At 50.3% G+C, this 22,209-nt stretch overlaps 2 protein-coding genes and 1 non-coding gene across 5 annotated transcripts; all 3 read right to left on the bottom strand.

The window, feature by feature from the left end:
* Positions 1 to 6,981, bottom strand: RIT1 (Ras like without CAAX 1). Its single transcript, XM_048288610.1, has 5 exons — positions 6,802 to 6,981; positions 6,244 to 6,300; positions 4,572 to 4,645; positions 3,970 to 4,161; positions 1 to 2,817 (listed from the first exon to the last, which is right to left on the bottom strand). Exons 1-5 carry the CDS (start codon positions 6,899 to 6,901, stop codon positions 2,587 to 2,589), a joined length of 654 nt encoding a protein of 217 aa, XP_048144567.1. The 5' UTR covers positions 6,902 to 6,981; the 3' UTR covers positions 1 to 2,586.
* A 426-nt stretch (positions 6,982 to 7,407) lies between these two features.
* Positions 7,408 to 20,518, bottom strand: KHDC4 (KH domain containing 4, pre-mRNA splicing factor). 3 transcript variants are annotated; one of them, XM_048288513.1, is made up of 14 exons: positions 20,450 to 20,518; positions 20,131 to 20,371; positions 17,321 to 17,443; positions 16,869 to 16,948; positions 16,266 to 16,318; positions 14,676 to 14,839; positions 14,067 to 14,278; positions 13,505 to 13,565; positions 12,630 to 12,687; positions 12,260 to 12,513; positions 11,452 to 11,607; positions 10,371 to 10,483; positions 9,664 to 9,755; positions 7,408 to 8,676 (listed from the first exon to the last, which is right to left on the bottom strand). In XM_048288513.1, exons 1-14 carry the CDS (start codon positions 20,494 to 20,496, stop codon positions 8,477 to 8,479), a joined length of 1,854 nt encoding a protein of 617 aa, XP_048144470.1. In that variant the 5' UTR covers positions 20,497 to 20,518; the 3' UTR covers positions 7,408 to 8,476. The 3 variants fall into 3 exon arrangements, with proteins under 3 accessions (XP_048144470.1, XP_048144469.1, XP_048144471.1); XM_048288512.1 differs by having other exon boundaries at positions 17,321 to 17,449; XM_048288514.1 differs by lacking the exon at positions 7,408 to 8,676 and having other exon boundaries at positions 9,701 to 9,755; positions 10,371 to 10,455; positions 17,321 to 17,449.
* LOC125318424 lies at positions 14,378 to 14,506 on the bottom strand. Its single transcript, XR_007200345.1, has one exon. It is a non-coding gene; the product is annotated as a small Cajal body-specific RNA 4 (non-coding RNA).
* Positions 20,519 to 22,209: the final 1,691 nt, after the last annotated feature.

Raw genomic sequence — 22,209 nt, forward strand, 5'->3', positions numbered from 1 at the left:
TGGATGGAAAATGTTCATATTTCAACAATTTAGCACCAGACTCACAGAAGTTTTAGCCTTTGCACCACTCAAATGCAATGAACCAACTCTTTTTTTTTCAAGCACGGGAAGCACATCCCAAATTTACAAGCACACAATGAACTGTCCTCCTTCAGCATTCTCAAGCTGAACAACCCCACCACAGACCGACACATCCAAAGCAGAGAGTTTGTATTAAAAATTATATATATTGTGTCAAATAAAACAATCAGTCTGTGTACAAATTTATACATGACAAAAAATAAAACTCTTTGAATAACACTGTGTACAAAAGAAAAAGTGCTGGCTGCTGTTCTGCTCTACGAGTTCTAGAAGCAACAGGCTCACCAAAGGCATTAGTAAACACCTAAACTGCATTGCAGGACTCAGGTAAGGCACAGAATTCAGTTATTTAGGGGTGAAAATAGTCCTGTACAGCGTTCAGCACCTCTGCCAGGCTCCTTCAGCTGTGCTCCGAGAGCTGATGGAGAAGCACTGGAAAATACATCATCACCGTCAGGCCCCGGCTCTGAAACACCTGACAAGAGCCCAAAAATGCTTTAGAGCCACTTCTGAGCTCATTCCTCCTCCTCTTCCTGCAGTTTTTGGCCAGGTGGTGTTTTTATCTGAGTTTCAGGCAGTTTTTAATCCAACAATGAGAACGCTGAAGAGATGCCCGCGGCCGCTCACACAGGAACAGGAAAGAATCTGAAATTCTGAACAATCTCAAGTGTCCTCAGCCTTTTCCAAGCAATTTTTCGATTCTGTGATTGCTGCCAGAGCAGCGTAGCACTGGGAGGAGACGAGAAATGGAAACCAATTTAAATGTCCAGCTCATCACAGAGCAAATGTAAAATGTAGCCCCTGCCACAATTCTCATTTGTTTAAATCTTCCACAAAGAAAATATTCTTAAAACCAACAGGCACAGGACTTCCAGTCCTATCTTAGGTAATAGGAGTTTTTTTACATATATATATATATATATATAATTTTTTTTATCCTCACTTCCTTTACTAATCCTTTTACACCTGGGTTCTCAGTTTGGATGCCCCTGTCCCGTGCAGCACAGACTGACAGCACAGATCTGAGTGGAGATCAGGAAGATCACTTCAGTCCAATCAACTCTTTCACTCTCCCACCGAAGGATTCCAGGCACTTGGTTCAGAGAAAACTGCTTTTAACCACATCTGAGTTACTCAGCTGTGATTTGTCCTATGGTTAAACAGCAAAATCCACAGGAGCACCAGGCACCTGATCCCAAAACTGCTGTAAAACCAATCAGCTCGAGGGCACGGAGTCCCTCCAGGTGTGGAGGATCTGCCTCACAAGCAAATCGCTCTTTGTGAGCATCAGAAACTGCCCCAGTTACCTGCACAGGTGAGATCAGGGAGGGGAGGAGCTGCTGGGCCTGTGCTTCCCTCCCCTGCTCCAGCAATGCTCAGACTGCACTGGGAGAACCCCACCGGGATGAGGGAATGTCAGTTCTGGGCCCAGACCCTCAGGATCAGCCACTTTCTCCGCAAAACAGTTCCCACAGAACAGCTGGGAATGACTATCAGAGACTCCCACTTCCCAAAGTCGCTGGCTCCTTTAGGGTGACACAAAGCTGACCAACTCAGCCAGTGCCCCGTTCCCACCAGGATTTTTAACGAGCCAGGGAGCTCCAAGCTGTGGCTACTCCAGCACATCACACTCCAGGGGCTGTGGCAGCACCTTCAGTGCTGTCTGCAGCAGGAACAGCCCACATGTCCATGCACTGCTGCCAAGCCACAGCTGCCACAGGAACCACAGTTTGCCTTCATGACAAAGGGTGACGGGAATTTGGAAGGGGCTGCTCAGGAGGCAGTGGAGTCACAGTCCCTGGAGGTGTTCAAAGGACTGGAGGTGGCACTGAATGCTCTGGTCTGGGTGACAGGATGGTGCTGGGTCACAGGCTGGACTCGATGATCTCCATTTAAATGATTCTGTGATTCTGGCTTGTTTACATCCCACCTGCAGCACTGCTGAGAAACTGATCACTTGGATGGACTTGCACACCAGTATTCCACGTCAATTTTCCTGGAAAGAAATCTATTCCATGAGGGCACAAGAAGTCCAGCCCAGCTCTGCTCAGTGACCTCCAAGGCCATGACGCTTTGTGAACGCCTGTTCAGCCTCTCACTCTGTGGGTTGTTGATCTGGAGAGCAGCAAAATCCTCTTGTGCAAACAACATGGGTTCAGCGAGGCTGGGTGCAACTCCAGCAATGGTTGGCACAGTTCAGCTGCCAGGGCACTGTGACCAAGAACAAACACTCCGAAGTGCAGGGCCACAAACCCATTGGCCTCTGTGGCCAACACGTGCTGGGTCCAGTAAAAAATGACAACAAACAAAGTACAACTGTCACTGGGTCTGAAGGTCAATATCCAGGATCAAGGGAACATGGTTCTAAACAAAAACAACTGGCAGAGTTACGCATTCCCTCCCAAAGTCCCCTCAGGTGTCACACATCCTGTCAGTGTTGTCACCGAGCTGCTTTGGTCACAAAAGGTCACAGCTTTTGTCCTGTTTTGCAGAGGAATTTTCTGTTCAAGTGACCGAATCCTTCTTCCTCCGAAAGGGAGACTTGAGTCTTTTCCAGACACTGCTTTTGGGCTTGGATTTCTTCTCCATGGCCATCACGGCCTCCTTCTCCTTCCTGCGGATCTCGCGCACCAGCGCGTGGAACACGTCGTCGATGTAGTAGCGGAACGCGGCCGACGTCTCAAAGAAGGGGCAGTTGAATTCCCGTGCCAAAGCAGAGCCTTCCTCTTTGGACACCTGGGAAATAAGTGCACACCCTGGTCAGGGAAGCCAAACCCCGTGAGTTTATTCCTTTGCCATCCCCTGTTGTGCTCAATGTTCCTCTGCAGGGACACACTCCAAGTCCCAGGGCAGGTCGTTTCCACCCATCTCCAAAGGCTTCTCTGCAAACCTGTTCTGCTTTCACTCATCACTTCTCTGGCAATGCCAGACACTCTCTGGACATTCACAAAAAACAAACTTCAAAGAATATTCCTTTTTTTGACCTAAACCTACAAGCTGTCTGACACGAACAGCCTCAGCCCTGGTAGTTTGTTGAGTTAAGGAAGTTTCCTTCTTCCTGCCAGAAGCTGTTGTGTTTGTCACACTACTTCCCAGATCCAGGAAAACCCTTTCTAAAAGCTTTCTTGCTCCAAACCCCATCCACCCTGGCTTTGAACACTCCAGGGATGGGGCAGACAGAGATTCTCTGGGCACCCTGTGCCAGGGCCTCCCCACCCTCATAGGGAGGAATTTGTTCCCAATATCCCATCTATTCCTGCCCTCTGGCAGTGGGAAACCATTCCCCCTTGTCCTGGCACTCCAGGCCCTTGGAAATAGACTTTCTCCATCTTTCTTACAGCTCCTTCAGATCCTGGAAGGCCTCAATGAGGTCAGCCCAAAGCCTTCTCTTCTCCAGGCTCAACATTCCCAGCTCCCTCAGCCTTTCCTCCCAGCAGAGCTGCTCCACCCCCTCTGCTCATCCTGGAGCCTCCTCTGGGCTGACTCCAGCAGCTCCAGGTCCTTCCTGTGCCGGGCCCCAGGGCTGGGGCGGCTCTGCAGGTGGGGGCTCACCTGAGCGGGGCACAGGGGCAGAATCCCCCCGTTCCTGCTGCCCACGCTGGGGGCTCAGCCCAGGGCTCAGGGGGGCTCTGAGCTCGTGCCCAGCCTCACACCTACCAGAAAATCAGGAATTACAAACAAAGCAAAGCCCAGGATCAGCTGAACTTAAACACTTCATTTCTGTGCTTGCTACAGGCAGCCGGTTTTCACCACATTCCGTGTGAAACCAGCACTGCTCTCGTCAGAGAGACAACATGACAAGAAACAAAGAAAGGGACAAAACCCTCCTGTTTCACCACATTTTCCAACAGGAACAGCTCCTGAGGGAGGGCTCCCCGTGGCTTTTACCTGGCGCAGCTGGGTGAGGTCGGACTTGTTGCCCACCAGCACCACGGGGGTGTCGTCGGTGCGGCGCACGCGGTAAATGAGCTGCTTGAACTCGCGCACCTCGTGGAAGCTGCGCCGGTCCGTGATGGAGTAGCAGATGATGAAGCCCTCGCCAGCCCTCATGTACTGGTCCCTCATGGCTGTGAACTCTGCCTAGAAGCAGACAATGGCGTTTTAGTTCCACCAGTGTAAAGAATTCCTGGTTTTCTCAGGATGGGAGACACAACCTGAGATCCAAACCCGGCTGTGCAAACACCTGGGCATCGACCTCCCCGCCCCACAAGCCATGAGTGTGTTTGGGATGGCCCCCGAGGTTGCCTTGGCACAGAAACCCCACTGACACGTGATTTACCAGCTCACAGATGCTGCTGCTTCACCAGTGGGGGAAGCAGTGCCACAGTTCGAGTCAGGCACCATCAGCATGGTGCTCATGAGAAGTGAGAGAGCTCAAACCCCCCAGTTTGGAATAAGAGAGGCATCTCTGAGGCAGGATTTCTGTCTCTACACCTGATCATTACAGGCTGCTTCACATGCTCTCCATTCACTTGTAATTGCTCACACACCTGTCCTGCTGTGTCCAAAATATCCAGGTTGGCAGGTTCGTCATCGATGCGAATCCGGATTTTATAGGCATCCTCTGTGGATTCCCAGGACATCAGAAAGATTGGGATACAAGCACAACACTCATCAGCCACCAGCTCACCAAGACAGTGCTGCACTAGAACCACCCACCCCAGCAGGAGCACTGGACTACCTCAGTCTGAGCGTTGTTTAAATTAAGTTAAATTTCTAATTGTTCTGGTGTGATTCAACATTTCACGTGCAAAAATCGTGTTTTCCACCAAGGTGACCAAAATGAATTTCTGGTGACCAAAATTAATTTCAGCCCAGAAATTAATTTTGGTCACCCTGGTGGGAAACACAGAGGAATATCATTTGGTTTTTCTCAAAGCCAGAAAAGATCTGTAGTTCAAGGGAAGAACTGGTCGCCAACAACTGCTGACTTCTTAGAAGACATTATAATATATATCTCAATAAAATATATGAAACATTATATATGTAAATGTTAAATATTATATATGTAGATATAAATATTACACATGTAAATATTTATAATAAAGACCATATAAAACCAATCTGCTTATGAATATATAAATACACAAATATTTTGTGCCTCTCAGTCAGCACTCCCACACTTTAAGAACCCACTCTCAGCAAGAATTTGGCTTTTTTCCCCCCACTTTTCCTTCCACTGGGTAAATGTTGGTTCAGGTTTCTCCTAGAGATGCTGCCGAAGTTCTACAGCACCAGAGTGAGTTGTTGAGCACTTTCATCCCTCCCAATTTCTCAAACACAGAAAACAATTTGGGCCTGACAAGTGAACAGCAAAGAGCTGAGCACAGCACAGAGCCTGGATTTTGTGAACAGACAACTAAAAATGGCTTAGCAGCAGTTTCAGTCCCTGTCTGCCAACACACAAACAGAGACAGGGCATGCCCTGAACGCATGGATTGGAAAACGATTGAAGAGCTGAAACTCAGGATTCGCATCCCACTCTTAGGACTCTTCAAATCACAGAAACACAGAGAGGTTCAGGTTGGAAGGGACTGCAGCAGATCAGCTGCAGGGCCATCCCAGAGCACAGGGCACAGGATTGTGGCCAGATGGGGCTGGGCTGTCCCCAGGGAGGAGACTCCACAGCCGCTCTGGGCTCTGCTCAGGGCTGGGCCCTGCCCAGGGCAGCACTTCTGCCTCCTGTGCAGGGCAATTGCCGGGCTCAGGCCCTGCCCGGTGCTCTGGGGCCGCTGCTGGGCCCCGGAGCAGAGCCCGGGCCCTGCCCTGAGCCCTCCCTGCAGCCAGGGACACCCAGGGCTGAGGGCCCCTCTCAGCTGGGGCTCCTCTCGAGGCTGAGCAGCCCCGGCTCCCTCAGCCTGTCCTGGGCACGGATCTCTCCAGGCCCTTCAGCATCTTTGTCACCCTCCGGGAGCTCCGTGTCCCTGCTGTGCTGAGGATCCAGAGCTGGACGCAGCACTCCAGAGGTGCCTCCCAGGGCTGGGCAGAGGGGCAGGATCCCTCCCTGACCTGCTGGGAAGGCTCTTCCTGATGAGTGATCAAAGATCAATCTACAGCCAGATTTACAGGTATCTTTGAATTGAATACCTTAAAGCAACGGGCTGTAACAGCTCGACCTACCAAGGGAATGAATGAACAGAAAAGAGAAGAGATTTTCCTCACCAATGGTGGGATCATGATCCTCTGGGAACCGGTGACTGATGAACTGCATGGTCATGGCTGAAAGCAGAAATCAGGGAACAAGTGAGCAGCTCAGCTCACAGCTCCCCTGATCCCACCGTTACCCCACAGCCACGGCACAAAACCAAACCCGGGCACGGCCCGGGCCGAGCGCGGGGGCTGCAGTCGGCCCAGGGATGCTCCGCCCGTGTCCTCCGCTGGGACGAGCCCCAGGGACGCGGCCGGAGGCGGAAAGCGATGACCGAGACATCCCGGGAGGGGTCCGGACACCGCGGCGGGGACAACCCGGGATGGGCCGGGCCACCTCGGGAGGAGCCGTGATATCCTGAGAGGGGCCGGGACACCCCAGCGAGGGCACCCCGGGAGGGTCGGGATACATCGGGAGGGGCGGTACCGGGCCCAAAACGGGGGTTTACTCAGGGAACGCGGCTCCCCCCCCGGCCGCTGCCCAGCCGAGCTCCTCGGGCCGAGTCCCCCGGCCCTGCCCCCGCGGCGCACGGCGGGTCCCGGGGCGGGTGGCGGCCGCAGCCCCGCACTCACCGCTCTTGCCGACGCCGCCCGCGCCCAGCATCACCAGTTTGTACTCTCGGGACTGCCCCGGGGCGCCGCCGCCGCCGCCCGGGCGGGCTCCGGGATCCATCGCCGCTCCCTCGCCGCTCCCCCGGCCCCGCTCCCAGCGACACCGAAATGGCGGCGGCTCCTCCGCCACAGCGCCCGCCCGGGCCCGCCCCGGCCTGGGCGCGCAGCGGGCGGGGCCCGACGGCGGCTCGGCGGGGACACGGCCCTGCCCGCGCCCGCCCGGGCACCCCCGGGCCCGCGTCCCCTCAGCCCCGCGACTCCCGGATCTCGGGGCTGCTGTCAGCTCTCGGACCCCCCCTCAGCCTGCGACTGCCTCCTCCATCCCCCCATCCCCAACACCCAGGGTTTCCCCACAAGCCCAGACCCCCTCTCCATCCCGGGGCTCCCCCCAGCCCCGGGTCCCCCTCCCCGCCCGGCGGCTCCCGCAGCTCCGGGACTTCCCCGAGGGGCTTCTCCAGCCCGAACCCCCCTCCGGATCCCCAGCCCCCCTCCCATCCCCGAGGGCTCCCCCGGCCCCTCCTATCAGGGGCTCTGTCTCCAAACCTCACCCACAGCAGCAGCAGGAAGCAGAATATTTATACATTTATTTAGAATGAAAGTATGATTCTAATTATTTACAACACATCGGAAAGCCGAGGTTTGTATAGATGAGCCATCCCGGCTGTCTGGGCTGCAGCAGCGACACAGCCCCTTCTTAAACCCACAGCTCCTGTCCCAAAAGCTGCCCCGTGCCTGGGAGCAGTTCCTGTGCCACTGCTCCATGCCACAGTTCTGTCTGCACTCAGCCCCCGGTGCAGTTCATGTCCAAAACAGTCCAAAAACAACAGTCCAAAAACTCATTCCCAGGTTCTGCGCAGGAAGCAGGAGCTGCTGGACCCAACTGCTGCCCTTTGGGAAACCACCGTGGAACGTGCTGGCTCTGGTGGAACCCAGAGAATGAGGGAAAAGGAATTCCTCCTGGGTGGGAGCGCATTCCGGGGTGACTGGAAACGGTTCAGTACCAAGGCTACAAGTGCCAAGTCCACCTGGGGCAAGGTGGACCTTATCCAAAAACCTGAGCAGCCCCCTACCCCAACATGTGGCTAGATTGAGAACTTGTGGGATTGGTAAAACCACATTTCAAAATAAAACCAAGCCGAGTTACAAGAGATGTTTGAAATAAAAACAAAGAGTTTTCAAAATGCGATGCTCAAGTTTTTCACGACTCCTGGATGTTCCTTCCCTCTGGTCAAAGTCCAAAACTGAGGCTGAGTCACCAGCAGCTCACTGGGGCTGACAGCAGGAGCACTCCATAAAATGCAAACGCAGAGTGGAGTCAGTGGCACTGACTCTTCCCTTTAAATTATCTCAGAAAAACAGAAAGCGTGGCCCAAGAGGCTTCCCTGGTTCCTCTTTACAGCACTTCTCCCTTGCACAAGGGACTAGCCCTGTCAGGATGCTATTCCAAATACTCCTTTTTAAAATTGACAAATACACTGACGAAATAAGGATTTTAAAAACAATGGAGCCCTTCCAAGGGTTCCAATTGGCTTCTGCAAATGTAAAAACAACACGTCTGTGCCAAGTTCGTTCTGGAATATACATGCATTATTGCTAGAGGGGAAAAACCAGATGAATGAAAACTCTTCTGCAGTTTTTATGGTGCCATCCAGAATGGCATCTGTTGTTTTGCTCGCTGTTGTGAGGACGGGTACTGGTACCCCAAACTCCAGCCCTGTGAAAAAGTACTTGCGTTTTTATGGCCACCATGTTCCTCCTCTTCATCTGATGAATCTCCAGCATAGGCCACTAATCCAAAGCCCTTCTCTGCAGTTTTCATCTTCTTGGTTTGATGATCTAGGAGGGGAAAACAAAACAAGCCCCCCCAGCCCCCAAGAAGGAAAAATAAAAACAAAACAAACAAAAAAGAGATAAAGTGCCCCAAAACGAGTTAATAATAATAAAAAAAAAGATGTTAATTGTAAATTGTTAGTTGGACACCATTTTGAGGTCACAAGGCCAATGGTCATCCAAGGTCGAAGGCCACACGAAACAGCACCAGCAACAGCCATGTGATCCATCAGAACCATGTAAGAGAACAGAGAAACAAGAAAGAAACACACAGAAAAGGTAAAGTTAGCAAATGGCTCTCAGCGAGGGCAATTTCACCGTTAAAGAGATCAACACGTAAAGAAAAGCAGAAATTTTGTTCAAAAGGAAGCTAACAGGAGAGCAATGTCTGGGAGCAAGACTGCAGAAGAACTAAGGTTAAACAGGCTGGGTGATGTCCCTGCAGAGCTGAAAGCACTGAACTGCCTGCAGACTTAAACAACTGCACGTCTGACCAAGTTCAAACCCTTGCTGAGTGACAGCCCTAGGAAAGATGAAATCCTGACAGCGTTTGTGTTGTCTGCAGCCAGAAATGTGTGTAAATCCCCACGTGAGCACAACTCCACCAACGCTCCTCAGTGCCTCTGAGGCAGCTGCTCACAATGCAAAGCCTCACCTGTGCCACAGAACAACCCCACCACATTCTGTGCTGCCTGATGGGTCAAAAACTCCCTGTCTTTAGTCCCTCACTTAATTAAACTCCCCTCATTTCATAGAGATATTTATTAAAGCTTTGAGAAGCAACCTGTGTGTATAACCACAGCAAGCATCAGTGCTTTTAGAGCAGTGCAATGTCACCTGCTTTGCACTTCAACGAAGAACAGCCAAAAAAAATCACCAGTTTAGACATGTGTTAAAACCAGCACCAGCTCATTTGGGAAAGGAAACTGGACTTACAAGGGTGTTTGGGAAAGGAAACTGGACTTGCAAGGGCATTTGACCCATTGCACTCACCATGGCTGCCTGGTAAAGACCCCGCACCTTTTCTTTCTTCCGATTCCGCTTTCATTCCAGCGACAGGAAAAGCTGGCGGAGGCATCAACTGCCTGTTCAAAGCAATATTTTTTTCTTTTTTAAACCAAGCTGAGAGTCAAAGGTAATAAAAACCAAATTCCTAACTCAGCCCTTGGCCTGAGGAGTTCAACTTTAAATTCCCTGACTCATCCAGCGACTGTACTGGTGGACTGCAGTGAATGATGGCCCCCACCCAGAGCTCTACAAGGCCTGTCCCCTCCCAACATTCTTACTTCCAAATGGGACAGGAAGGGATTGGATGGATGGGCTATTAGAGGGGTAAGAAACTGGCTGGATGGCAGTGTCCATGGATGTCCAGTCAATGGCTCAATGTCCAAGATGAAACCAGTAACAAGTGGTGGCTCTCCAGGCTCTGTGCTGGGGCCAGTACAATGGAACGTGTGACAGTGGCAGAATACCAGACCCAGACAAAGTAAGACTTGAGGAGTGGAAATGAAGCTATTTTCGTTCTGTAGCATGAAAAGGTAACCCTTGCATCCCTTCTCCTTAAAAAACCCAACCCAAAATATAAAATAACCCACGACAACCAAACAATCCCCAAGTCACAGACGAGAACATGAAACCCAACTCTGAAATAAGCTTTGCATGAGAACCAGGAGAGCCCTGGCCATGATTTCCTCACTCACCTGTCCCTCTCTCTCTCCTTTCCTGAGGAACTTGCTGGCTTCGCCGCGGCTCCCTCGATTTCACTCTGACTGGAGAAGCCTGTACCTAAATTAGTCATATGAATGGGTCCATGCTATGAGCAGAAAAACACACGGCATTAGCAAATCTACAACTACAACAAAAGCTACAGCTCCTTAATGATACTGTTAGGAAACCCAACCTTTCAGAGCATATGGCCAACTAGCAGGAGGAACCTCTAATCACCACTGTTACACAAAATGCCTTCTCCTAAAAATACTGAGGGCAGCGTGGTAAGAAACATGCCTGAGCACCACTCTGGAAGACTCCTCACTTACTCCACCTTGACAGTAGTTCAGGACACTAAAGAGAGCTGGTCCCTTCATGGATCACCTATTACCTCCTCAGTCATCTAATTCTGAACACTGAGCAGACCTCATGCCACAGGAATCTGCTCGAGATTCTAATATTAGCTCTAACACATGGCAGTTCCTTATTGCCTCGAGGCAAAGCTTTTATTAAGGGTTCTGCCTGTGGCAGGGGTGTAGCATCACAGAAGCATTTACAGACACTCCCTCTGCTCACATGCAAATCTGAAGAACTCAAAATTATTTTTCTTAAAAATCATCTCATTATCTAAAAAACAAATAAATTAAGCTTTTAAACTAGGCTTCTTGAAATCCTCTCAAGTGCAACCTGCAAGGTAAATGGGAAAATCTGGAAGTTATTACATTTCCCTCCCTCAAAAAGCCTACCTAAAACCCCCAAAAATTCCAATAAATCCCCAAATAATCTCCCCTTAAGTCAAGCAGTCCCACGCTCTTGTCGTGTCTGTGACCTGGATGCACCACTTGTCTTTGGGAAGGACTGGGGGCGTGGAAAGCAGCTGGAATGAGTTCAGCCACAGCTTTAGAGCAGTGCATCCACTCAGAGACACCAAAGCGCGGGCCCTGTGCTTTGGAACAAGCACTGCCCTCTGCCCAAGGCCCTGCACAACTGCTCCAACAACCTGGGCTAACAACAACCTCTCGCCAACCCCGCTCTGCCTCGGTGAGGGAAGTAAAATTGCTGATTTTATTCCACCTGGTATCCCAGCAGTCCTGACTCTCTCTCATCAGGCAGTTCCTCGGTGAAGCGTCTCTTTTGGCCCTGGGGATGCTGTTGGACTTGTGGCTGTGTACCAGCTGGCATGGTGGTTTTTACTGGGGCAGCAGGAAGGAAAGGAGCGCTCAGTGGACTCTGCCATGCACAAGTCAGAGAGAAAACACAAGAGAATTGGATAATGTGCTTGTAAAGTATTCATTTCATGCTGTTTCATACAAAGGAGCAGAACACACAACTGGTTTCTCTAGATTATAAGAGAACTTAGAGGAAAATTCACAACTGAAGAGGTAAAACAAGTATTTCATTTAGAGAATGCTCCCACCTCAAACTAATCCCCATCTGTAACTCAAACTCATGCACCTACATAGGGGCACCACAGCCTGTGATGATGCTCCTCAGAAATGAGCCCTCACCCCCTGAAAATGTCCTTGCTGTTAACAGGGAGTATGAAAAGTGCAGTAGGAAGCAGCCACATGACAATTTAGTTGCTCAGAAGGAAGGAGCAGCTAAACAATAACAAAAAAACCAAACCAAAAAAAACCACAACAAACACACCCAAACCCCCCCCCCCAAAAAAAACCCCAAACCAAAAATAATATACACAAAACACAAAAACAAAACCACACCAAGCAAACCAACAAAAAACTCCAAACAAACACACAAACACAGCAAAAAAAAAAAAAAAAAAAAAAGCCCTAAAGAAGAATTCACCATCTGGAACTATAAAAGTCTTTTCTTGCTGGTTAATTTGCCAACTACATAGCAAGGAGTGACCCCGGGGCAGTACCTGGCCAGTGCTGGCTGGAGGCTGGACTTGAGGTATCGGGTACTGCGTGGGCACGGGTGGCACTGCCGTGGGCAGCGTGGGGAGGACTCCAGGAGCCAAGGGCACTGCAGGGGGGACTATCCCTGGTACCCCATAGGGAGGCTGGACAGGCTGCTGAGGAGGGGGAACCACAGGATAACCAGACTGGTACCCGTTGGAAGGGTAATAGGAGGGCTGGGAAGGGACGCTGTTGATTGTGGCCGGCTGTGTGAAGCCTGGGGAGAGACGGGGAAAAATCATCTTAGTTCTGCCACAGTCACCAAAAGATCCAGTTTAATTCCAAATGTAAAAGAAGCTGGACTCTCGAGGCCGAGTTATTGGTGATATTTACCTGCCAAGGGAACTGCAGTGGTTATCTGGTTCACAAATCGGGAGTACTCGGCATGAACCTACGAAGAATTTCAAAGATTAGACAATAAAAATGTATTTACAAAATCAACCTTGATGTAATTCCCCATAACCACGTGAGGGAATGCTGATTACAGAACACACAGTGCACAAGGACAGCAATAACCCAAACAATCCACCCACCAAAACCCCAATAAACATCCCCCTCATCCTACTGGCCTCTGGAGCAGATTTGTGTAAATCATGGGATAATCTTTCACAGGAGAAGATTTATTACCACAAATTTATTACCACTACAGAGATTCAGAGAATAAAAAAGCTTCCAAATATTTTTCAAAAGAGACTTTGTAGCCCATACTCCATTATCTTATTATTGTATTAACGGAAAGACTCCAGGACATTAGTGTCATTCATGTAAGAGAAGCTGAGAAATTGAAGTTTCTCTGTGTACATGTGAGAGATTTTCTAGAACTTTTTGGTACACCAGTCACTTTATCTTTCCTAAAGCCAACAGTGCAGCTTTGGACATCATGTAAAGCTAAAGCAAGGGAAGCTGGAGCAATAAGCAAAAAAGCAGGATTCTTTAATGTTTGCAGTCAGACATTCCCTCGTCCTCACTCCCAGTGCTGCTCAGGAAGCATTTGCATTTTTCCCCCAGAAAAATTCCTGTAGTCTCAGCTCCTTCCTGAGAAAAGTTTATTCCCTGTACAAGAATTAGACAGGAACCCTTGAAAGAAAAAACCTGTGAGCAAGTCAGACACATGGATAGCTTTGCTGAAAGCATTAAAAATTCTTCAGCCAAGCACACCCCAAAGCTACAAGAGGCTCTGAAATCTCATATTTGTAAGAGCTACTCACGGTTTGCAATAGGTTCTCACACAGCTTTTTAGCAGCTGCCAAACCTTCTGGCTTTGGGTGACTGAAAACATACACAAAAAAACCTCGTAAGAACAAACTTTTCTGTCCAATTTGGGAGTTCCTTCAGCGATCCTGCTGTCAGAATTATCCTTTAAGGAAGAAATTCCTCCCTGTAAGGGTGGGGAGGCCCTGGCAAAGGGTGCCCAGAGCAGCTGTGGCTGTCCCTGGATCCCTGACAGTGTCCAAGGCCAGGCTGGACAGGGCTTGGACCAGCCTGGGACAGTGGGAGGTGTCCCTGCTCATGGCAGAGGGTGGGATGAGATGGGCTTTAAGGTGCCTTTCAACCCAAATCCTTCTGGGATTCTGTGACTCCACCCTATCACCATATGGTTACATCCTTATCACTTCAGAGACACCTCTGTTTAAGTCCAACCAGGTTCAACACCTATTTCATTTACATTAAGTCAGTCAGAATTAAGAACTCCCCACAGTGATTAAACATTAAACAACACTCCTGACTGGCCACTGGGATTTTTTATGGTTTTTAGGAACTCCCCCATACCTGATGTAGATGTACATGGGTTCAAAGGCTTCTCTGCCTGATGCTGGTTCTATGCAACCTGAGCCTTTCCCTCGAAGAAAGACTTTGGCACCAGTTTCAATCTGAATGTGCTGCAAGTAGGAGCAGCCAGGCCCTTCCACCTTCTCCTTGACGTTAAATGTGGGAACAGCATGTTCCAGCCCAACAAATAACTTGTCCTGGACATAATGCATCTGCAAATGAACAGCAAAAGCTTAATATTTCACTCTAAGAAATAGGATGTTCGTTTCACTGAGGGCACAAATCCCATTGCTGTGACAGACAGAAGGGTTCAGTGTCAGATGGCACAGTGAGTCCTGTGCTCTTCTGGAAGTAGGACTGCTCTCTCCATCCCTTTTCTTTTAGGAGGCCACTGTCACCAGAGTCTCACTCTCCAGACTCAGTCTTGTTAGTCCTCCAGTTTTCACAACACAAGGTCGGGGGGGATTTTTTTGGGGTGTTTTTTCATCTTTTGTGTTGTGGGTTTGTTATTTTTTTTTAAATAAACAGCATGTGACATGTCTGCTGTGTAAAAGGTAAATCTTGTAAGCAGTGATACTCAGTGAAATCCACATCGATGGATGCACTTACCCCTGACTGGAATGGAGGTTTTTGGCCAACAGCTGGAGTTATCTGAGTGATAGGGGCTGGCTGGTGATAGACAGTGACTGTGGCTCCGTTGAACGTCGGGCTGGAGCCTGTGGCTGCTTTCACCACTCCGTTGGTAATTATCTCTTTGATTCTGTTAACAGCTCCTGGTTGAGAGAATATGAAATTCATCCTTATTCAGCTGCCCACAATAACCAAATTCTGACATGACAGGGTTACTTTCCATATTCTGTGACAGAAGGCCCAGGATTAGCACCCTGGTATGGGACCACAAAGGATGGCAACAAGCCACCCCCAGGGGGCAGCTGGAGCTGGGCCAGGGGAGGTTTAGGCTGGATATCAGGGAAAGGTTCTTCCCCCAGAGGGTGCTGGGCACTGCCCAGGCTCCCCAAGAACGGGCACGAGGCTGCCAGAGCTCCAGGAGCATTTGGACAATGCTCTCAGGGATGCACAGGGTGGGATTCATGGGGTGTCTGTGCAGGATAGGGAGTTGGACTGGATGATCCTGTGGGTGTCTTCCAGCTCAGGTATTCTGTGAAGTATCAGAATTCCTTCTCCATTTCCCCCTGGTAAAGTTTGGGTCAATGTTTTAAGGCAAGGGCAGGGTCCTGAACCAGGAAGGAACAACCCCAGGCACCAGCAGAGGCTGGGGGTGACCTGCTGGGGAGGATCTGGGGTGTCACCAAGCTGTCCCTGAGCCAGCCCTGGGGACCAGGGGCCAGTGGGGTCCTGGGATGGATGAGGAAGAGCCTTCCCAGCAGGTCAGGGAGGGATCCTGCCCCTCTGCCCAGCCCTGGGAGGCACCTCTGGAGTGCTGCGTCCAGCTCTGGATCCTCAGCACAGCAGGGACACGGAGCTCCCGGAGGGTGACAAAGATGCTGAAGGGCCTGGAGAGATCCGTGCCCAGGACAGGCTGAGGGAGCCGGGGCTGCTCAGCCTCGAGAGGAGCCCCAGCTGAGAGGGGCCCTCAGCCCTGGGTGTCCCTGGCTGCAGGGAGGGCTCAGGGCAGGGCCCGGGCTCTGCTCCGGGGCCCAGCAGCGGCCCCAGAGCACCGGGCAGGGCCTGAGCCCGGCAATTGCCCTGCACAGGAGGCAGAAGTGCTGCCCTGGGCAGGGCCCAGCCCTGAGCAGAGCCCAGAGCGGCTGTGGAGTCTCCTCCCTGGGGACAGCCCAGCCCCATCTGGCCACAATCCTGTGCCCCGTGCTCTGGGATGGCCCTGCCTGCGCAGGGAGGTGGCACCAGATGTGACCCTCTGTGGTCCCTTCTCTTAGGTCTCCCTGTCACACACCTATTCCCGTGGGATCTCGGTGTGTTATCAGTGAGATAAGAGCTGTACCTGCCCAGGAACCCTGCCCACTCCCCCCACCTTCCTTGTAGTCTATCCAAAGTTTTGGTTTCCTGATGAATGCAGTACATGGCCCCTTAGGGAGGTCTGAGCAGAGATCTTGGTATCAATGTTTGAATGGAGCCTGTTTTCACCACCAAGATGTTTATAACACAAATCCAACAAAGCCACTCAGACAAACCCTTATCACAAACACAGAGAGGAAAAGCAGAATGTTTTGTACTCACTGTCAACCAGCTCCCGTGTCTGACCCTGAACATGAAGATACAAAGGACGATCTCTGGAAAGAAAAAGTCAAATATTCAATTAAACCCACAGACAACACAATAATAATGGACCCATATTACAGTTATATTATTAGTATTATTAGTATATTGTATTACAGTCATTACACACAGAAAGTCTTCCATAAAAATCTGAAATGCCCTCCAGATAACAGAATACAAATTCCTCAAGTACCACAGTGCTCAGGCAGAAAAGCTCTGCACTGAAAATATGATTCAGGAGTTGATGATGACGACTCGTAAAAGTTACACCCCTGAAAACTTTAATTAGCTTGTCCACATAAATGGTTCACTAACTAAAAGCAGCAATAAATTTGTATTTGGGAAGTTGCAGTGTTCTGTGGGGAGGAGTTCAGCACAGTGTGATCTGTCAGGGTGACGGTTGGTGTGGTTGTTATTTCACCCCGCCAGTATTAGGCAGTCAGCACCATCAGAATGGCAAATTTATTGGTGACACTGCTCATAGAGAACCAACCAAACAGGAACCCCAGCACTTTGTCACTTGAGGAGGAAAGAAGGAGAACCTCCAAAAAAAGAAATACAAACCCAGGTCCCACTTTGGCTTTCTCTTCTGCAGTCATGAACCTCCCTCGAGTCGAGACAGCTGCTCCACTCAGGCGACTGATCTGCAAAAAATGTACAAAGCCCAGTGACACACCTGACAATAACAACCAGGGCACACACAGAATACCAAAGGCTAAACAATGCTGTTGTGTAAAATACCCAGAAATTGTTAATAAAGTGCTAAGAGACGGATGCTGGCTCTGAACTCATCATACAACAATTTACTGAAAAAACCAATGAACTAGTAAACAACCACTTTTAGAAAACACGAGTTTTCTAGAAGGAAACAGCCACTGAGTAGAGTTCACTGCAAGTTCTTTTAACCTTACAAGTTAACTTTATCTCCTCAGTTAACCCGGCAGATACAGAGGTAAGGTGTTATGTAACCTCAGAGCTCCCAAGGCCAACACAGCTGCTGTGGGTGTGGGATGTACCTCGTCCTGGGTCTGGCCCCTGGTCAGCAGGTTCCTGCACGTGAGGGGGACGTCGTTGATCTCCACCTCTGCCACCACAAGGTCATCTTTGCTTTTACTCGTAGCTGGACCTTTTCCCAGAGCCTGCAGCTTCAACGAGAACCATTGCAAAAGACCAGTGGGTGGAAAGCAGTGATGCAAGGAAAACAAACTGAGCCCAGAGCTCGAGGGGTGAACGTGCTTCTCGTTCACTCCTTTCAGTTGTTGAAGGCAAAATCTTTACAGAGATTAGTGGAAAGCTCATTGTACTCATTGTACCTACTACTTAATCTGCCTCCTCACAACCCCGAGCCCAGATAAACACACCAGCTTCCTCTTCAGCACATGTTAATAGAATAATTCATGTTTCTGTTCTGGAAATTACGTAGAACTGAGCTGAGCAGAAACCAAAGCATTTTACACTTGAATTGGCAGCTCTGACAGAAATCTGAGAGACCAGTGAAACATGTTTGTAGCTTCTGCTTCTCTCAACAGGCTTTACAGAGACAGAATTGAGAATTTCTGTTCAGGATCTGAACTCATCCACACTACACTTCCCCCAACCTCTTTTTTAAGACAGGGGTGTAATACTTTGTGTCAGGCTAAGAAATAAAAATCCACAGTCACAGATTCAGAAGCTACAGTGGTTACCACATAGACCTTTTCAATGTACAGAGTTGGTACAGCCTTCTAAAAATTGCAAAATTAATTTTGGGGACATAAAGGTAAACCAAGACTCTATAAAAAAAGATAACCTTCCAGTACCACCCATCCACTCTCACAAATAGCACTTGAAGCACTTGCAGGAGAGCCACAAGGCAGCTACAGAGGGACTCCAGCACAGGGCCCTGTTCTGACATTAAACTGCTCCACTCTTTCCACACTTTAAAAAAAAAAAGTACATTCATTAACCTGCAGCTCCTTAATTTCCATTCCCTCACAACCTGAAAGGTCATCAGCGTTAATCACTCCAGAAATGCCATCACTGAGCATGTTCGACCAAAAGCAACATATGCAATGGAAGAACTATATGCATGTTATATACACTTGTTACTATATTAAAAAATAAAAAAACCTGTGCAATAAAAATTGACACCCCAAATGCACATTAATTACTTGGTTAATGGTTCCCAGAGCAAAACAATTTGTCACAGGATGCCAGAGTGCCACCGGAGCTTGTGACAAAAACAGAGCTGGGAGAATGAGACAGCACCAGCATCTGCCAATTTTTGGATGTCTCAAAGTGCCAGTCAGCAAATGGATTTTACTTCCATGGGCTATGACTATGGAGACTCCCTGAAACCAGTCCATGTGTCCTTAACGCTGGGAATTCCACCCATTCCAGGTGGATTGTTAAGCACTGAGAGGCAAATCCCATCGTTTCCATGTGGGATTCCTGACAGCAACACTCCAAGAACCACCTGCTGCTAAACCTCACACAGGGAAAAGGCTGCAGTGGTGGTTTCAGCCCCAGAAGTGACAGGGAAGCAATTAAGGAGAATTCGTGACAATTTCCCACTCTGTTTTATCTGTAAGTAAATACAGTGGCAAAATGAGCACTCCTTTGGACGCAGCCTCACAAGGCAAAGCCCCGGACTGGCACGGTGTGAAAAAGGAGATACAACACCATAAAAGCCACCCTCCTCGCTAATTTTCTGTTTCAACAAGTTTGGATGGAAACTGGGGTCCTCAAAAATGGAAGGGAGGGAGTCCAGAGGAGGCCACGGAGATGCTCTGAGGGCTGGAGCTGCTCTGGAGCCAGGCTGGGAAAGCTGGGGGAGTTCACCTGGAGAAGAGAAGGCTCCAGGGAGAGCTCAGAGCCCCTTCTAGGGCCTGAAGGGGGTTTATAAAAAGGAGAGAGAGGGATTTTTTTACACCGGCAGGTTGTGACAGGACAAAGGGCAACGATTTTAAAATGCCAGAGGGCAGAGTTAGATTGGATATTGGGAAGGAATTCCTCCCTGGGAGGGTGGGCAGGCCCTGGCACAGGGTGCCCAGAGCAGCTGTGCTGCCCCTGGATCCCTGGAAGTGTCCAAGGCCAGGATGGACATTGGGGCTTGGAGCAACCTGGGACAGTGGGAGGTGTCCCTGCCCATGGCAGGGGGTGGGATGAGATGTGCTCTAAAGTCCCTTCCAACCCAAACCACCCTGTGATTCCATGAAACTTGAAACAGCTTCTAAACTTGGCTCTAGCACAGGCTAAGGAGTAAGACAAGCCTGGGACTGGAACTGGAAAAGCGGCTTTAAGTTACACTTGCTTTAGAATAGAAAACTCAGAGACTATTTAAGAGGAACACACAAGGGACCATCCAGTCCAATTGCCTGAGCTAATCAGGGTCAACCAGGCACAGGGCAGGGTTCAGCAAAGGCCGAACAAGCTGTTTAGACTTGGACATAAAGCTCCTATTGGTAACTTCTTCAGGCATGAAAATAATTTGGTCTCATATTTTAAAGGGGCTGTTTCACGCAGCAGTTTTTCCATCAGCTCTGCTATCTGGAAAACACTTCAGGAAAAACACTTTAAGAGTTAGACTCGATGATCCTCGTGGGTCCCTTACAACTCAGAATATTCTGTGGCTCTGAGAAAAAAGTTTTTCATCTCCCTACAGGTGGCTTTGCTAAAGACTTACAGCGGACTGACCTCACAGCCATCCACTACTTTCTAGTATGCTGAAAAAGGTTTTAAAAATGATTTCTATCTGCTTTTATCGCACCCAATTTCATCGCTTCCCGGCCCGGTGACAAATCAAGGTCCCCGGAACCCAGCCGTGACACCCCCCGCGCCCACCCACCTTGTCCGCCGTGCTGGGCGCCGGCTTCAGCTTCCCTTTGGCCATCAGCATCGCGTTGATCTTCGCCGCCACGGCCGCAGCCGCATCCAGCGCTCCCGAGGGCGCCGCGGAGCTCTCGGACCCGGCCACGGCGGCGCCGCCATCGCCGCCCCCGCCGGGAAACGGGCGCCCGGGCAGCGGCGCCGTGCCGGGGAGGAGGAAATTGGGTGCCGGGCCGGGCTGATCCCACTTGCTGCGGCGCCTGGAAAAGACAGAGGGAGCGTAAGGCGCTGTCCCGCGGGGCGCCGAGGCCGCCCGAGCCGCCGCGGCCGCGCCTCACCCGCCCGCGGCCCCCGCGTCCCGCTGCGCTCCGCCGCCCGCCGACATGGCCGACACGGCCCACACGGCTCCCGGCCGTCACTTCCGGCCCCGCGCCCGCCGCGCGACGCCGCTTCCGCCCGTTGCCATGGGGACGGCGCGGCCCCTTCCGGCTGCTGCCATGGAGACGGAGCGGGCCCCGCGGGGGCGGGGGGTGATAAGGGGTCGGAAAGGACCCTAAAGGTCATCGAGTCCAATCCCCCTCTGTTCTTTCCACGTGTATTATCCCAAGTATTATGCCGTTTTCCCAAAATGAAGCCTAAATGTGTAACTTTCTTTTGGCCCAACTGAAGTTTGGATGCCCCGTGTCCCATTTTATCCCAGGGCAATGCAGAAATTAGTGTCTGATGTAAAGGCATTCTTATCACTGCTTGTTAACAACAAACCATCCACACACTGCACAAAACCCGACTCAAATGGTAATTTCATACCTTTTAAATCAACCCCAAATATCTGTGAAAGAATCGTGGAATCAAAGAATGCTTTGGGTTGGAATGGATCCTAAGGGAACCTAATGGTTGGGGGGTTCACCCAACCATGGGCAGGGACACCTCCCACTGTCCCAGGCTGCTCCAAGCCCCAATGTCCATCCTGGCCTTGGCCTTCCAGGGATCCAGGGGCAGCCACAGCTTCTCTGGGCACCCTGTGCCAGGGTCTGCCCACCCTCACAGGAAACAATTCCTTCCCAATATCCAACCTCAATTTCCCCTCTTTCAATCTGAAGCCATTCCTCCTTGTCCTGTCACTCCAGTTCCTGATGAGAAGCCCCTCTGCATCTTCCCTGTAGCCACTTCAGGTCCTGGAAGGTGCTCTGTCTGAGATCTCCATAGAATCTTGTCCAGTCTGAACATTCCCAGCTCTACCAGCCTGTCTCCATATGGGAAGGGGCTCCAATCCTCTTACCAACTTCATGGCCTCCTCTGGACTTGCTCCTGATGCCTTTTCCTGGTCTTAAAATCAAGAGTCATACACGGTTAGAAGGGGAAAAGGGATTTTACCTTGGTATTTATTTTAAGGATCCTTAGGTGCACACGTCCAGGTCATGTGCATCGAGATGCCGAGAGGGCCCCCAAAGATCAGGTATAACATTATAGGTGTTACTAATTAGCAGATCTATCAAAGATTCCCCAATGAGAGGCTCGAGTGAGCCCCCCTCCCCAAGGAACTTTCCCCTGGATGGTTCTATCTTGGTTTACAGAATGTGTTCTGGAGGGGACCTTGGGGTCTGGGGCACACTGATCCCTGGCTACGAAGTTTCTAGAATGTTTCGTCTCTTAGCTTGACAAACAGGTCCAAGAATGTAGGGAAAAAGCACGAGGAATACAGAAGTTGCAAAAAAGGTATAACAGGGGTATAAAAGAAAAGGCAAAAAACCTTCATGGCATCACTCCAACAGGAGCAATATCTGGAGATAGTCTAAGAAGCACAGGGCAGGGTGGCAAGGACCAGGACAGATGAGGGGCTGTTGGCCTCAGCACAGCCCCTGTGCATTAAAACAAAGGGAGGAGTGTGACCCTCTGAGATACAGGATCCTATTCCAGGAATCCAGGAAGAGTATCCAGAAGCAGACAGACCAATGCTTAGCCCAAGGGACTCTGAAGCATTTCATTGGATGAAGAAAGTTAACCTTTGTTTGCCTTCACCTGGAAAACACAGTGACTGCCTCAGACACGTTTTCCCCAAAGTTTTGCTGGATCCCTTCCAAAGGCTCCAAGAATTGGG

The sequence above is a fragment of the Corvus hawaiiensis genome, chromosome 29 (genome assembly GCF_020740725.1).
Source record: "Corvus hawaiiensis isolate bCorHaw1 chromosome 29, bCorHaw1.pri.cur, whole genome shotgun sequence".
Lineage (NCBI taxonomy): Eukaryota > Metazoa > Chordata > Aves > Passeriformes > Corvidae > Corvus > Corvus hawaiiensis.